Here is a 16,869-nt window from a genome sequence, read left to right on the forward strand (position 1 = left end):
CAATTGAAATTATAAATTAAATACTTATTTTTAATAGATGTGTTTGACTGATATTTTATATATTTACAGCTTGAATTTAGTTTCTTTGAAGGTGTTAATCTGCGTAAATTACCTCCAATATCGCGAGTCGATTTACTTCTCACCTATTTAACACCGCGCTTGATCAAATAGTGCCACATTAATTATGTTCTTTTGTTTGGCTCAACTTGTGAAAATTTAACTGCAATTTAACTGCTAGTATGATCAAGAATCACTATTTAAAGCCCTGGTGCAGGAAGGAACATCATCAATTGCTCAGAGTCTAAACAGAAACAACAACAACAGTGCGCAGAAATACAAAATCAAAGTGGGCCAGTCAGCGACCACATTATATATCGCTTTGATCTGTAATGGCGGCTCCTTTTAAGTGGTAATTTTGAAGGAAAATATTGGGAAAAACTCAATTTTTCTGTAAAATAAGTTGATTAAATTTCAGAATACCACTATTAAAAGAATGCGCTTGCTTTCTTTCATTGAAATTGTTAGTTATAGATCGCGGATCATTCGAAAACTGGTAATATTTGGGTTTGATTATCCGTGGGCACTCTGACATATATGCATCTGTTCCGCGACTCGGCTGTAATGTGTATGAAATCTGGGACCCCCAACTACCGCGTTCGAACGAGGTTTTACTGTATTTTCCTTTGCATGCCATTCTGCTATCTGTGACGTTGCCGTCAAGTCTTGCTGCAGTGCATTCTGGAACTCATTCTCCCCACATGCATTTGTATTGTTGCCTCCTAAGACAGTTGCACAAATAAATGCTTTTGTAAGCCTAAAAATAGTGGAAATCTTAAAATTAAACCAGAATGCACTCTTTGTAAATTATTGGTGTGTTTAATTACAATGTTGATATCAGTTTAATAGGTGAAAAAAATGGCAGCGCTGCTGTAATTAGTGCAGACCCCGGGGAGAGCAGAGACACAGTGTTGCTCCTGGTCCTAATGCCTACGGCTCTCTACAGGCTTAAAGTGGCCTATTAAAGGAGCTGATGGTGCTAATAATTAAAGTTCTGCAACCGCGAGGTTTGTGCCCAAGATGGTGGTGTCTGTGCTTGGCAGCAGCCATGAGGGGGTTGCAGAGTGCAGGAAGCAGTAGATTGGCACCAGAAATGGGGAAAACGCCCCCTACCCCACCGATGAGGAGGAGAAGCAGAGGAGATGACCCTACAGATTGGTGAGGGGCTCAGCAGCTGAAGGACCTTGGGCATGTTGCAGGACGTTTGCAACTTGCAATCAGGGGTCCCGCCCAGGATGTTAGCTGCTGGGGACTGGCTCACAGGAACCAGGTACCGGAGTCGTGATCGAAGAGGATGCGGAGGGCAAGAAGAACTGCCGAGGGGCCTCAGGTGCTGAAGACTTCCAGATTGTGTCAGAGGTTTAAATCTGGTGCTCGGGTTGCTGATCGATCGAACAGGATTCCGTGTGGAGGCTGTGGGAACACTGGAGACAAATCCACCGACACTCATGACTCTGAAGGGACTCTCTATTGCTTCTTTTGTTCCTCTTGTTAGGGGCGCCAGGCTCATGGTGCCATTTTGTTTGCCTTACAGAAGACAAAAGTTAAAGTATATAATGCATGTCACAAATTTAATAATTGCTACTGGTACCATGTAACACAGTACAACCTGTTGCATGGTCAGGTGGTCGGCAACTAAACTGCCCCCCACCCCCCCCCCTACACACCAGGCTTGCCTGCTGAGGAGAATGGCTAGATTCCCTGCTGGATGAAAAGCAAGAAACCTCTCGTAGGGTCAACAGCCATTGAGCAAACACGTGCCGTGAATTGCGGAAAGGGCACCCCTTGAATCGAAGCTTGGTCTGGCCCTTCACTATAACAGAACTTCCCCCAGCCGTCTTGGACCTCGCCACACCGCTGGGACGGGATGTTGAAAGGGTGGGTCTGAACTTGTGCAACCCCAACTCATCTCAATTCATTCACACACACGCTGTTCCTTTTTGAGGAGTGGGGTATCCTCATATCAAACCCCACAAACTGACTGAAAGGAACCGTCATCATCCAATGGGATGGGGAGCCAGAATTTATTATTATGTGACAATAAAAGGAACCTTGAACCTTAAAGAGTGTGTATTCAAAAATAAATGATTACAATTCAGCAAATGGCAAATTAAGTTGCCATTCTCCAGATTTTCTAGTTTACTTCTGTGCAATCTAGAATTTAAAAAAAACTTACCTACACAGGATACACCAGTGAGATCTGTGGTGTAACCAGTCTTACACAAACATCGGTATGAGCCAACAGTATTAATACATTGTCCGTTCTGGCACAAGTTTGCAAGGACCCGACATTCATCAATATCTGGAAGAAAATATTGAAAGTTACTGCAAATATAAAAAACGCTGGCTATATGGATACAATTTATGTAAATTTTCTTGAAGGTGATGATTTTTAATATGCCCGAGATCCAGTAGCACAGTTGCCCTCATCTTACCTTAATCATTAGTTAATAGACTAAATGACTGTGATACATCCCCCAAGATTATTCTAAATTCATCCAATATCTTTGCAAGTTCACTCTCGAGTTTAGGTTTCATTCTGCATAATACACTTGACCAGATACACTTAACATCGAATGTCTAAATGTAATAAAAAATGTTACAGATGCAAGGATGAACATTTGTTTGGAATTTAAAAGTGATGTTACTTATATTTAAAATTCTAAAGCAGTTTCTGAGAGCAGGAGTAAAGGTATTGACTTTGCTACTTGAAAAATGAAATGAGTGACGAGTTTGATAGTTCAGAAAGAGCAACCTGCTGGAGTAGTTCAGATGTTAATACTCAAGCATGAGGAAAGTCGTCAAAATCTCAAAGTATTATTTGTGCTCAGTGTTTCACTCTATCATTTAAAAAGGTCTTAGTATCTGAATATGAACAAAGAAAGGATGAGATTTAAAGATAGCAGAAAAATCGAGGTGACAGATACAATTATGATTAAGGGGCCCTGAATCAGGTATTTGAATAGGCAAGGCAATAGATATGGTTCTAATTAGGACAAATGGTATCATGTCTGTTCATAGCCTTATGTACTGTCCTATCCTGACCACCCACAGATTGGAGGAACACCACCTTATTTTCCATCTGGGCACCCTCCAGCTAGATGGCATAAACATTAACTTCACCGCTTTCTATTAAACCTGCTCACCTTTTTTTCCCCCCCCACCCCATTTCCTGCCTTTCCAGTTCTTTCAGCTACACAGTCCTGCCTCCCCCCCCCCCTCAGTGCTGCTTCCACCTATCATCTCCTGCCTGATACTTGCCAGCATTTTATCATACTTTGATGAAGGGCTCAAGCCCAAAATGTCAGTCATGTATCTCTGCCTTTGCTACATATAGGACACTGTTTGACCTGCTGAGTTTCTCCAGCATTTTGTGCTTTTACTTCAACCACGGTGTCTACAGAATTTTGAGTTTTACCAATGGTATCAGTGGTGGACAAAAGTTTCAGCATGGATGTATTTTCTGACTCAAAACCACAGATGCAAGTCTCAAACTTCTTCCTCACTCTGTTGAACATGAAAGATTCCCTCATGATTTTGTGTGGCCAAATCAACAATATACTAAAGCCCGTGTTATCCGGAATTCAAGCAACCGGCAAAATAATTGAGGAAAATAAAAAAAAGAGATAAAAATACACAAGTTCAAAATTATAAACGTTCTCTGAAGTAACACATAAACTTTTGGTGAAGATGGGAGTAAATATTCAGCCAGTGGAGAGTCTTGGTCGTGCTTTGCTTACAGCAGCTGTTTGAATAAAGTTTTGTGATGAAGAGCTATTTGATGCCGCTCGCCGTTGGTGTGACTCTTTTAAAGTGTCTCCTTACCTCTGATTACTAAGGGTCACCCGTTCAGTGGCTTTATCTGTAAATTTTGTTGGGGGGGGGGCTAATTATCTATAATGTTATTGTTCATTTTTCGTGTGTCTCCGTGGAGGGGGAGGAACCTGCAGATGCAGCAATTGGTTAAATGTTTTTGAAGAATATGACTGAAAATAAAGTAAAATATTTTATATAAAATGATTTATACATTCAAATAAGTGAAGTTTATTCAGTGTAAGTACAGTATAATATTTTTGTTTTTTTTAAAAATGGTTTCTTCTTAATGCAGGAGTATTAGTTAGGCATTGTAAGAGTGAGTATCAAACAACTGGAAAACCCACTTATCCGGCATCTACTATTCCCCAAAGGTGCTGGATACTAGGGGCTTTACTGTAATTAAGCAGATGGAGCCTGGTGGGGGAAGGGATGGGAAAGATGAACCAAGGGAAAGAAACGAAAAGAAATAGGTATGTAGGTGAGGGACAGATGGAAAAAGGAGACCCTTGGGAGAATCGATGAAAGGAGCACAGGGAGAGTGAGTAAGCTGAAATTGGAAAATTCAATGTTCACACCATTGGGCTGCGGATTAACTATGTGGAACGTAACATGTTCTTCCAGTTTGAGTTTGGCCTTAATGTGACAATGGAGAAGGCCAAGACAACAGAGATCAGTGTGGGAATAGGGTTAGGAATTGAAATAACGTGCCAATAAAACTCAAGATGGCTGTCGTGGATAGAGTGCAGGTGACACATCATTTTAACTTCCCTTTCCAATCCCACAGTGACCTGACTGTCACCCTGTGACAAAACATAAGTTAGAAGGACAGCATCTCATACGGAATGCTGCGTGACCTGCTGACTTTCTCCAGCACGTTTGTGTATTGCACTTTTATATAAGTGATTTATATATTTCATGTAAGTGAAGTTTATTCAGTGCAAGTACAGTCTAGTATTTTTGCATCTGCACCCTTTGCAACTTCAGTATCAATCTCCTCATTTGATGCAATAAAGCATTCTGAAACAAGAAGAAACATATATTTTATTCTACCATTTAAAACCTTTCAGGTGAAATTTATCAAATAGTTGTGCAGATTCCTCAAAACATTTAATTTTCTGCCTGCAGTGTTCGCATATAATGCTTGATATATTGGGCTCTAATGTACTTTTGATAGCAAGCTCCTTGATGTCCTCTGCTACATTTGATTCAATAAAGCACTCTGAATTACTTGGAAACATTAAGTTTATAAGATTACTGAAAACTTTGCAGGTAAAGTGAAGTATATCAAACAGTTGCTCAACTTTTTTTTAACCCTCATCCCCATTCACCCTTCCCCCTAGTTGCTCATCACCACCCACCTGCCTGGTTCCCTCTGCCTCTCACCCTCAGACCTATCCACCTTTCTCTCCCTTTCCTTTCAGATGGTTTCATCTGCCCATTGTTCCTTGCATACCTGATTCTGCCGATCAGCTGCTGTCTCAACACTTGCTATTCCCACAGGGTTCCTTCTGCCCTCTTGGATGATGTGGAAGGCAGGAAATTCAGGGAAAAGAGAACATTGGTGACTTGAAGCACATCCACAATACAAAAGCTAGTGGTCTTAGAGGTGTTAGGTCTGCTTTGTTCATGAATGAGTGAGACAAACACCAGACTGAGTCGAAATCAGGGTTCTTTGTTCTTTATTACCGGATTGTAACACTTGCGACTAACAAAGTTAGTCGGAGAATGCATTCTGCCGTTATCAGCAAAATGGTGATTTTTTATACCCTTGGATATGTGCTTAGAACATCATCATATCATTACTTGTCCAATGACTAAAACTGTTGCTATCCTTTCCCTGCTAGCTTCCTTCCTCTCAATCCATCAATGTCTCTCTTATCTTGTAAGTACAAGGATGCATTCACATCTTGTTACAGCCCTGTACATTCCCATCTCATGATGTTTTACCTAACAGGAGTACAAGGACACCTCCCCTTCTTGTTACTGCCCTGTACAGGGTAACTCCCTACACATTCCCATCTCATGATGTTTTACCTTACAGAGGGCATAACGATTCTTGGAATCAGGAAAGCAAGGATTGATTGGAGATAGTCAGCTTAGTTTTGTGTGTGGGAAATTGTGTCTCATGAAGTTGAGTGAGTTTTTTGAAGAGGTGACCAAGAGCAGACAAGAGGTCTACATGACTTCAGCAAGGCCTTTCATCATGACAGGCTGGTCTGGAAGGTACGATCATTTGGGGCACAGGGTGATAGCCTGGTGGATACAAAATTGGCTTGGTGATAGCAATCAGAAGGTGATAGAAGAGGGAGGCTTTTGAAATTGGAGATCTGTGACCAGTGGTGTGAAACATGGATCAGAACAAGGCCCACTATTGTTCCTTGTCCACATTAACAATTTGGATGAGAATATCATTGGTATGTTTGGAGATGACATCAAATCTGATGGAAAAGTGAAGAAAGTTATTTAAGATTACAACAGGATCTAAATGAACTGGGCAAATGGTCCATGGAACTTAACTCGGGCAATCATTAAGTGATGCATCTTGGCAAGTTAAATTTTATTTGCAACATGGTAGAAGCTGATTCCGGCCATTAAATATGTGCTACCTAATTACACCCAAATTAACGGTTTTGAGGATAGGAGGAAATTAGAGCACCTGCGGAAAATCCAAGCAAACTCGGGGAGAACATGCAAACCCCTTACAGAGAGCAAGCACTGGGTTCGATCTGAGGTCGCTGGCACTGTAATAGCATCATACTAACTGCTACACTAACTGTGCTGTACAAGCAGGGCAGGGCTTGCACAGTAAATGGCAGGGCCCTGGAGATATTACAGAATGGAAAGACCTTGTAGTTCCCTCTATAGGATGGCAAATTGGCACTGAGTAGAAGAGTTGGAACATTGTGCTGAAGCTGTGCAAGATGTTGGTGACGTCTGTGGTGGGTAAGTTGAAGGAAAGTGTTCTGAGGGATGGTATTTACAAATATTTGGAGGTACAGGGATTGATAGGGAGTAATCAGCATGGTTTTGTAAGGGGTAGATCATGCTTGACAAACCTGATTGAGTTTTTCGAGGGGGTTACAAAAAAGGTTGATGAAGGGAAAGCTGTGGATGTTGTCTATTTAGACTTTAGTAAAGCTTTTGACAAAGTTCCCCACAGGAGGTTAGGAAAAAAAGGTGGAGGCATTAGGTATAAATAAGGAGGTAGTAACATGGATTCAGCAATGGTTGGATAAGAGGTGTCAGAGAGTAGTGGTGGAAAATTGTTTGTCCAATTGGAGGCCGGTGACTAGTGGAGTTCCTCAGGGATCCGTCCTGCGTCCATTATTATTTGTTATATATATTAACGATCTGGAAGTAGGGGTGGAGAATTGGATAAGCAAGTTTGCGGATGATACAAAGACTGGTGGTGTTGTGGACAGTGAGGAAGATTACCATAGATTAAAAGGTGATTTAGGAAGGCTGCAGGTGTGGGCTGAGAAATGGCTGATGGAATTTAATACAGATAAGTGTGAGGTGTTACATTTTGGAAAGGCAAATTTAAATAGGTCATATCCATTAAATGGTAGGCTATTGAGATGTGCAGAACAACAAAGGGATTTAGGAATGATGGTAAATAGTACCCTCAAGGCTGATACTCAGGTAGATGGTGTGGTGAAGAAGGCATTTGGAATGTTGACCTTCATAAATCGGAGTATTGAATTCAAGAGTAGGGAGGTTATGATGAAATTGTACAAGGCATTGGTGAGGCCAGATTTGGAATACTGTGTACATTTTTGGTCACCAAATTATAGGAAAGATATAAACAAAATAGAGAGAGTACAGAGAAGGTTCACGAGAATGTTGACAGGATTTCAAGGTTTGAGTTACAGGGAAAGGTTGTGCAGACTCGGGCTTTTTTCTCTGGAGCGTAGAAAATTGAGGGGGGACTTGATAGAGGTGTTTAAGATTTTAAAAGGGACAGACAGAGTAAATGTGGATAGGTTTTTTCAATTAAGAGTGGGGGAGATTCAAACTAGAGGGCATGGTTTAAGATTGAAGGGGGAAAATTATAAAGGGAACATGAGGGGAAATTTCTTCACGCAGAGGGTGGTGGGGATGTGGAATGAGCTTCCGGCAGACATAGTCGAGGCGGGATCGTTGGTTACATTTAAGGAAAGACTGGATCGTTACATGGAGAGGAGGGGACTAGAGGGGTATGGACCGGGTGCTGGTCAGTGGGACTAGGAGGGTGGGGATTTGTTACGGCATGGACTAGTAGGGCCGAACTGGCCTGTTCTGTGCTGTAAGTGGTTATATTGCACATAAGAGTATTGTGTGCAGTTCTGGTAAGTTAGCTGTAGAAAGAATATCTTGAAGCTGAAGTGGGGGGGGGCGCAGAAAAGGATGTTAAAGGGATTGGAGGTCGTGAGTTATAAGGAGAGACTATATAGGCAGGAGCTTTACCTGAAAACTGGTGGTCAACCTTATAGAGTTTTATAAATTGAGGTCTACATGGCTTCAGCAAGGCCTTATAAGGTGGGTAATTTTTCTCAGGCTAGTGGTTGATAGAGGAAAGATTTAAAAAGGCACTTGAAGGGAAATCTTTTCAAAAAAGGTTTGTAATATTGATAGAGGTGCCTGGGCAAGTGGTAAAATTACACTGTTTAAGAGACAAGGAATGGAAAGGTTTAGACTGACATGGCCCAAACACAGGTACATGGGGCTAGCTCAGGTAGGCAACTTTCCTGGCACGTATGTTGGGCTGAAGAGCCTGTAACTGAATTGGATGGCCCACCTGGTACCACCTATCACCCACCGACTTCTGTCTTACTCCCTCTACTTCTATCTCCTGGCTAAGTTCTCCCTAGTCCTGATGCAGGAATTCTTTTGCCTCCACAAATGCTGGAAGACTCGCTGGGTTCAGGTTTCTGAACTTGCCATTTTACTTTTCATTTTTAATGAAATCTAACTACTGTATCTTGCAGCATAAATGTTTAAGCTGAGGGTTAGTGCCAGAAGCACGAGTGAGAAATAGAAGTAGAAGGAGCTATGTGATTTTGATGTTGGAAGGCTGATATTGTTCCTCTTTGTTTTTAGAATTAAAAATGTGGACAACTTATACCATGTTTTTACGTGTTAGATCTTGAAAGAGCAAATACAGAGTTGCCAATTCTCACAAAAATAAACTCAAATGGAATTCCATAACGCAGAGGAGTTCGGCTTTAAGAAAACCTTTTCAGTTCGAACATAACTAACCTTTTGTATTTAGTTTTAACGGACAGGCTGCGTGCACAGCTGGTGTACATCATAAACTTTAATATTTTGGATGCTGGATCATATGGCCTCTGTTGGCATACTTTTTGAAGTTCTAATGAACCTCTTGCATAGTCTCTATAATTGCAAAGAATGCCACTAGCAATCTGATCTATAATTTCTGATGTTGTTTATGAGGGAGCCAGCAATTTGAACATTATCCTTACTCAACTTACTTCATACTGGAGTAAATATTTCCGCTAGTGAGAGTTTTAGGTTGAAAAGATCCTGCTAACTTAAACACAAAAAGTATTACAAGTAATTGATGAATCATATGCATTATAATTTGCAATTGGGAACACAGATTAAATCTTTGGAAACAAATACATACTGCCTTCTGTCAATAAACTAACATGATCTGAAAACAGATTCATAATACCGTGACGCTTTTGTGAGCCCTTGAATAATCCATCAGAAGCTTAGAAGGGCCTCATGTTAAAGTAATATCGGACCCATCACATCATAGTATTGAAAACATGGGCAATTTGCCAGGTATCTTTCAAAGTAAATCCATTAGCATTATCATCTTGTGGGACTCTTGCACAACATGCTTATGTTGAAACCTTCCACTTTGGAGAATTTCCTACACTTAGGCAAATGGTGTGCTTGTTCCTGGTTGTAAGATTCATCCACAAGCATTTCCTTAAATGCTTACCATGGGTGTAGTTTTAACTGTCAAATCTCCACACTGATCAATATTTTTTGCCAGGATAGTTTGGTCACTTTGAGTACAATATACAATGGTCAAGTCCGACGAATTCTTACTGCAGGGCAGCAAAGTGGTTTTGCTTAAATTATAGACAGATTTTTTTGGAGTAATATTGGCAGTTTCATGCGTAACTGATGAAATGTATGAAATTCTGTCCTCAACGTATGCAACTTCAGGAATGCAGTGTGCTCGACAAGACCCTAAAGTTGCATCCTGCTTTTCACAGTAGTTTTCTGACTGTGGTCCAACAGCGGACTGCAGAATTTGGCAAGGAATCACAAACTTGCTACAATTTTCCACGAGGAGGAATCTGCTGTGAGCAACCTGTGCCAGGTAGAACTGGCAGAGACACAGCTTCTCCACTATTCAATGGATGGAAACGGCTATGAGGGATTGTTAGTTTAGAATATTATTTTAAATTCTGGAGTTTATTTAAATATTTTCAATACTTTTATGATTTAAAGTAAAACTGTAATATGTTAATTGATTAAATAGTTTTTGAAAATCCAAAATATTTTAATATTTTGAAACCTTAACAGCCAGCTAAGGGAAGGGATGATGGATGGGGGGGTGGGGGGGTTATCTTAGCCCAATATTAAAGACCTTTTTCAATTATTTTTTGCATTGTTCTCATGTTTGGTAGTCCAGAAATTATGTCTGTAACATTATACAAACCATTTTGCCTCAAAGGGCTGGTGCTGGAAGAGAGATGGTTTATCTTAGCAAGCACCTATTGACACATCATGGGTTGCTCATTACAAGTTACAAATTCTGAGCCATTGAAAACCAGGAAATTATTAGGAGCCTGGGTGACACAGATTACGATAAAGAAATTTAATGCATGTTTACTAATACATGCCTGCTCCCAACAGGAAGCTAAACTCAAAAAAAAACTGCAAATATAGCAGCAATTACAGTAAAACCCCTAGTATTTGGCACCTATGGGGATTGGTAGATGCTAGATAAGTGTATTTTCTGGTTGCTTGAGATTTACTTTTACAAGAAGAAACAATTTAAAATATAAAAATACTATACTGAAATTACACTGAACAAACTTCACTTGTATGAAAATATAAACCTTAAAGCATTTTACTTTATTTTCAGTCACATTCATTGAAAACATTTAACAGTCGCTACATCTGCACCTCCCCCTCCACGATGCTACCCAAAAGTCGAACAATTAACCCCTCTCTCCAAGTTTACAGATAAAGCTTCTGACTGGGGCAACTCTTACTGAGCAGGGGGATAAGGAAACACTTTAAGATAGTCACCCCCAATGGCGAGTGGCATCGACCAGCTCTTCATCTTGGGCGAAGGCATTTTATTCAGACACAACTATATTCAAATTTTATTCATGCTACGAGCAAAGCACGACCAAGGCATTCTGTGGCTGAATATTTGTTCCCACCTTCACCAAAGATTTGTATGTTACTTCAGAGCACATTTATTTTACAAATGTAAACATGCATTTTTCATCTATTATTTTATTCTTAATTTTTAAAATTTAGTTTCCTCAATTTTTTTTACCTGTTGCTTGAATTCCAGATACCTGAATTTTCTTGGTATTTTACTCTATGGTTGCAAGCTACAATTCAATAGGCTTGTGGAAGTGTATTTATATTTTTTCTCTTTAGGATGGATCCACTCCTGGCAAGTTCAGCATTCCATGGTCATGCCTAATTGCCCTTGAGGAGATGGTGGTGAGCCACTTTATTGAACTACTGCGGGTCTTGTGGTGAAGGCACTCCCATCGTGCTGGTACAGTATAAAAGCTCAGGATTCTGACCCAGCAATAGTATATTTCCAAGCCAGAATGTGTTTGTGTTGGAGGGTATTTTGCAGGTGACATTCTTACACCCCTTCTGTCATCATCGTTCTCTGTGGTGTATGCTGTGGGTTTGGACGAGGCAACTGAAGAAGCCATGCTGAGTGGCTGCAATGCATTTTATATTGTAAACACCGCAACCACAATGTGCTGCAGGGATGGAAATGAACACTCAGTGGGTTGTCTTTTTGTTGAGCTGACTGACAATTGTTGGAGCAACATTCACCCAAGCAAGTTAATGAATTCTGACTCTTGGTTGAGGTTATTCACCAGAGAACACCCAGCATCTAGCCTGCATTTGCAACATTCTACATGCCTGGTTCAAATAAGTTGCATATTAGGAAAAGATGAGCAGACTGCATATCTTTTCTCTTGAGAAAGGGCCGACTGTTGGCCTAATCAGAAAGATTTTGACCAAGTTTGCACAACAAGCATGCTTCCATTTGTGGGAAAGAGTATAACTAGATAATTATTAAAAAAAAAACCAATCCAATAAACAATAGCAAGTCCAGAAGAAATCTCTTTATCCAAAGAGTGGGAGGAATATGCTATCATGGAGAGTCGATGAATTGACCAGCAGTTGGATAAGGCTGGCCATGCAAATGAGGGAGAAGAGAGGGCTTGGCTAATGGACCAAGGTCCTGAGGTCCTGGGCTGAATGGCCAATTTCTGTGCCATTTCTCTATGTAATCCTACATGAAATAAAGCTGTTATTGCTGGAAATGATCACAAAACGTGGCCAACTTCAATGATTCATGTAGCACATGATTAAATACAAAGTCAAAAACAATGAGTATCTTTGAACAGCAGCTGACGTAATTACCTCTTCCATCTGTGGTGTAACCAGGTCCAAGTGGACAGAGCTTCTTAAAAGGGCCTGTTCCTGGAAAGGGACAGATTTCACACTGCGTCCCCCAGCCACGTCCTCCATCACAACAGCATTCTGATTTTGTAACAAGATTTCGGCTGCTGGAGGCCATCTGACACATGGTCTGTAGCACTTCAGCGAAACAAAATCCTTTGCGGTTGTCTGGAAAAAGAAGACAAGTATATCAGTATGCCATGGAATCCTTAAAACTCACATTATTATTGCTGGATAATTTGGTAATTAGTGGCCTCACTTCAATCTACCAGCAATCTCTATCCAGATCACTAGACTGAATCAAATTCTGCATGAAGGACAATATCTGCAATTACACCCTTTGAGCATTGTTGCCAACCTTCTATTTGAAAGATCTGATATCAATTACTGAAATAATTTATGAACTTACAAATTGTTAATTTAAAAATGTATACAACCAACATTTATAATTGTAAAAATCTCACTTCCTTAGGTGATACCAATCTGTTTAAAAATAGCAAGACAATAATAATAATTCATGTTTAAATTGACTTTCAGTCCTTTTCCACAAAAGGACTGGATACAAACACTGAAGCATAGTATATATTGATAAAAGTTCTCAATTTTAAAGGATGTCCAACCATTTCTATGCAGCTATTTAAATGAACACTTATGGTACCTTACTCCTTTACAGTAAATACACTTACTCCAGTTAATTCCTCCTGACAAATTAATCATTTCATTAATAAAATGGCAAATAAGGGTGCTTAATTTATTGTAAAATTTTCAATTAAAAAATCACAACAATTAAATTTCTCATACAAATATGATAAATGTTGAACTAACATACTTTTTTATTTAAGTAACCATTCATGTAAAACTGGTTAACAGTTTTGACTTACCGTTAAAATTGCTGTAAATTTGTTCAACTAAACAGGAACTGAGAACCACTTAAAAGGATGAAGCTCAACTCCTTGTTGGTTATGACACCCGCAAATTAAACCTATATAAGTGTGCATGTTGCATCAGAAATTACAATGAGTCTATCTTGGACAGAAGTGGTTGACGTGTTCAGTTAAATGTCTTATTGCCAAACTACCTTGGTGGCACTGAACTTAACATTATAATTGGAAAGACCCATTCCTTTTCTTTTACATTAACAAAAAATCTTAGTCCTGCAGCATGGTAACAGGCCCTTCAGGTCCTTGCACCCAAATGCACCAACTGACCTACAAACCCTGTAGGTTTTTGGAAAGTGGGAGGAAACCCACGCAGACGTGAGGAGAATGTATAAACTCTTACACATGGCACTGGATTTGACTCCTTCAGTCTTATTATCAGAGATCTTGAAAAGAAGTAAGTTTGCACTTTCTTTATATTTTGACTCATTCCTTCATTTTCCTTTCTGTACATGATTTTTTTTTAACATTGCTATGCTAAATTGCATTATGTTTTAAACATTATGATCACTCGGTGTTGGACAGTTATATTGTTGGCTGAAATATTTCTGGTATTCCTTATGAGAGTGAAGAGGTTTTCTGGGTGCATTGCATGCTCTCAGAATAAGCCCATCAAGCCTACCCCCCACTTATTTCTTTATTTTCTTATTCTTTTCATGAAGGTCGCCTAAAAAGGGCATTACCCGATTTTGGATTTAGAAAGTTCAGGTTCATTGTGCACATATCCATGGCCTTGCGCTATTCATTTTCTACAGCTGATGCCAAATCTGCTCATGGTGCCAAATCTGCTCATGGTGCCTCTAGTTCAGATCGATTGTAGATGTGGATAATTAAACGGACCCTTTTCCAAGGTAATGAACATAATTTGATAGACTGAAAATGGCTGATTATGTGGGAAATGTGTTAATATTTATTGCTGAAGACCATTTTGTATCCTTTCACATATACAGATCACTCATATCGTATTTGAACACTTGGTCTATTTAAGGCTCACCTCATAAATATTATTTTGCATGGGGCATCTGTAACCAATTGTGAAATTTTCTGCAACATTCTCCCTTGAATTGCATACCTTGCTCTTTGAGAAGCAACCTGGTTCTGGCCCCTCCAAACTAAGATATACCAACTGTGATTTTGCTGCATTGCAAATTAAGACAGAGCGATAAGAAGAGATGATGAGATTAAGGGTTAAGGTAGAGAACATAAAATTAACTTGTTTGCAGATGATGTTATATTATATCTTACAGAACTAGAAATATAATTGAAGAAAATAAATGTATGATGGGCAGAATATGATTTGATATCAGGTCATGAAGTCAATGTAGGAAAGAGTGAAGTGATGCCTATGAATGATATGTAAGCAGGTGATGAAGTTTAAGTGGCAAAAGGAAGCAATTAAATATTTAGGAATTAATATTGATAGAAATTTAAATAATTTAATTTAAATTGAATTATCTACCATTACAAAAAAAATCAATGAAGACTTAAAGAGATGGAAAGATTTACCAATAACTTTAATAGGAAGGGTAAATTGTATAAAGATGAATATTTTTCTGAGGTTGCAATATTTATTTCAGTTGTTATCCGTTCCTATACCAACAAAGTTTTTTCAAGAATTAAATAAAAGTATAAGAACATTTATTTGGGGTGATAAAATGCCAAAGATAGTTTTGGAAAAATTAACTAGGCAATATTAATTGCCGAATTTTTAAAATATTATAAAACAGCTCATTTATCAAATTGGGGAGAAGGCAGCGTGGGTACATATTGAAATGAATAACAAAGGAGAAACTATTCCAGAACATTTTTTTTACAAATGCAATGAGTAACTTTTGAAAGGCATATCCATTTTAAAACATTTATTCAAGATATGGAATGGAATTCATATAGAAAGAGGAATTAATAACTACCAAATAGCTAAGATGATGTTAAAGCAGAATCCACATTGCTTTTACTTTAAATAATCTTTTCTTTAATATCTGGCACAATAATGGGATAAGGAAAAGATTGTTTCTTAGGTTCTTTTTTCTTGACTTTTGAACAAATGAAAGAGAAATACAATATACCAAATAAGACTATTTTTTATACACTCATCTTAAATCATATTTAAAAAATAAATCAGACACAAATTTTAGATTTCCAGAACAGAGCCCATTTGAGTATTTAATAATTTAACATTTATTGAGAAATTTATTACTAATATGTATAGACAATTAGAAGGCACAATGCAGAAAAAGGAACTATACAAGTTGAAAAAAAAGGGGAAAAAAATTTAAATATACAAATTCATGATGAGGTCTGGTCAAGATTGTGCTAGGAGAGTGTAATTAATACAATTAATGTTAGATTATCAGATGGTACAAAATAATTTTTACACCTATTATATTATACTCCGTATAAATTACATGGACTTAATTCAAATTGTTCTGACATATGTTTCATATGTAACAAAGAAACAGGAACCTTATTACATGCAGTTTGGTCTTGTGAAAAAGTGGGAAATTCTTGGGAAGACTTGAATATATTATTGGAACAAATTATGAAGATAGATACCAAAAGATCCAGAATATTTTTTGCTTTATACCAAATTGAAGTTAGACAAATATCAACGAAAATTTTTGAGTGTAGCAATAGCGGTGGCACGGAAATGTATGGCAGTAACATGGAAGTCAGATAATTTTATAAGGTTGGATAGATGGCATACGGAAATTCACGATTGTTTACCATTGGAAAAGATTACTTATAATTTAAGGAATCAACCTGAGAATTTTCATATGATTTGGAAACCATATATAGATTTCATCAGTAAGAATCCTTCCACATCGTCCATAATACCCACTCCTCCCAATTAATATGTACAGGATAGAATAATATATTAGGAATACATGAATAGTGAATAATAAATAAATTCAGGTGTTTTTTCTTTTTCTTTTGCAGGGAGGGGGAGGAAGGAGGAATACAAAGAAAAAAATATATAATTTTGTATTGTTTTTATTACATTGTATTGTTATATGTTGATGAATTGTATGTATGTATTGATGTAAATGAAAAATAAAATTTTCAAAAAAGAGACAGTGCAACAGCAAAGTACTGAAGAAATTTGGACTACAATAAGCCTTGAAACATTGAATTGGCACCAAAGCAATTAATCATCAAAAATTGGAAACTCACCGACACATTCTGTCTGTGTGGAACTGGCGGAGAATCCCTCATTGCAATCACATTTATAGCTACCTGGAGTATTAATGCACCGACCATTTTCGCAAATGCCAGGCTTGGTACGACATTCATTTTCGTCTGGTTGAAATAATTATGACATGTTGAATATGGCGTCCAAATGAAAAGTATTCTTAATTGAATGGAAAAA

At 38.4% G+C, this 16,869-nt stretch overlaps 1 protein-coding gene across 1 annotated transcript in view; it reads right to left on the reverse strand.

The window, feature by feature from the left end:
- Positions 1-16,869, reverse strand: part of LOC138745618 (fibrillin-1-like) — a 341,681-nt gene that overhangs the window by 44,318 nt on the left and 280,494 nt on the right. The window contains exons 56-58 of the mRNA XM_069902837.1: positions 16,674-16,799; positions 12,526-12,732; positions 2,234-2,359 (exon numbers count right to left, since the gene is read on the reverse strand). Coding sequence (XP_069758938.1) covers positions 2,234-2,359; positions 12,526-12,732; positions 16,674-16,799 — 459 coding nt within the window. The remainder of the gene's footprint in view (positions 1-2,233; positions 2,360-12,525; positions 12,733-16,673; positions 16,800-16,869) is intronic.

Source organism: Narcine bancroftii, chromosome 11 (genome assembly GCF_036971445.1).
Source record: "Narcine bancroftii isolate sNarBan1 chromosome 11, sNarBan1.hap1, whole genome shotgun sequence".
Lineage (NCBI taxonomy): Eukaryota > Metazoa > Chordata > Chondrichthyes > Torpediniformes > Narcinidae > Narcine > Narcine bancroftii.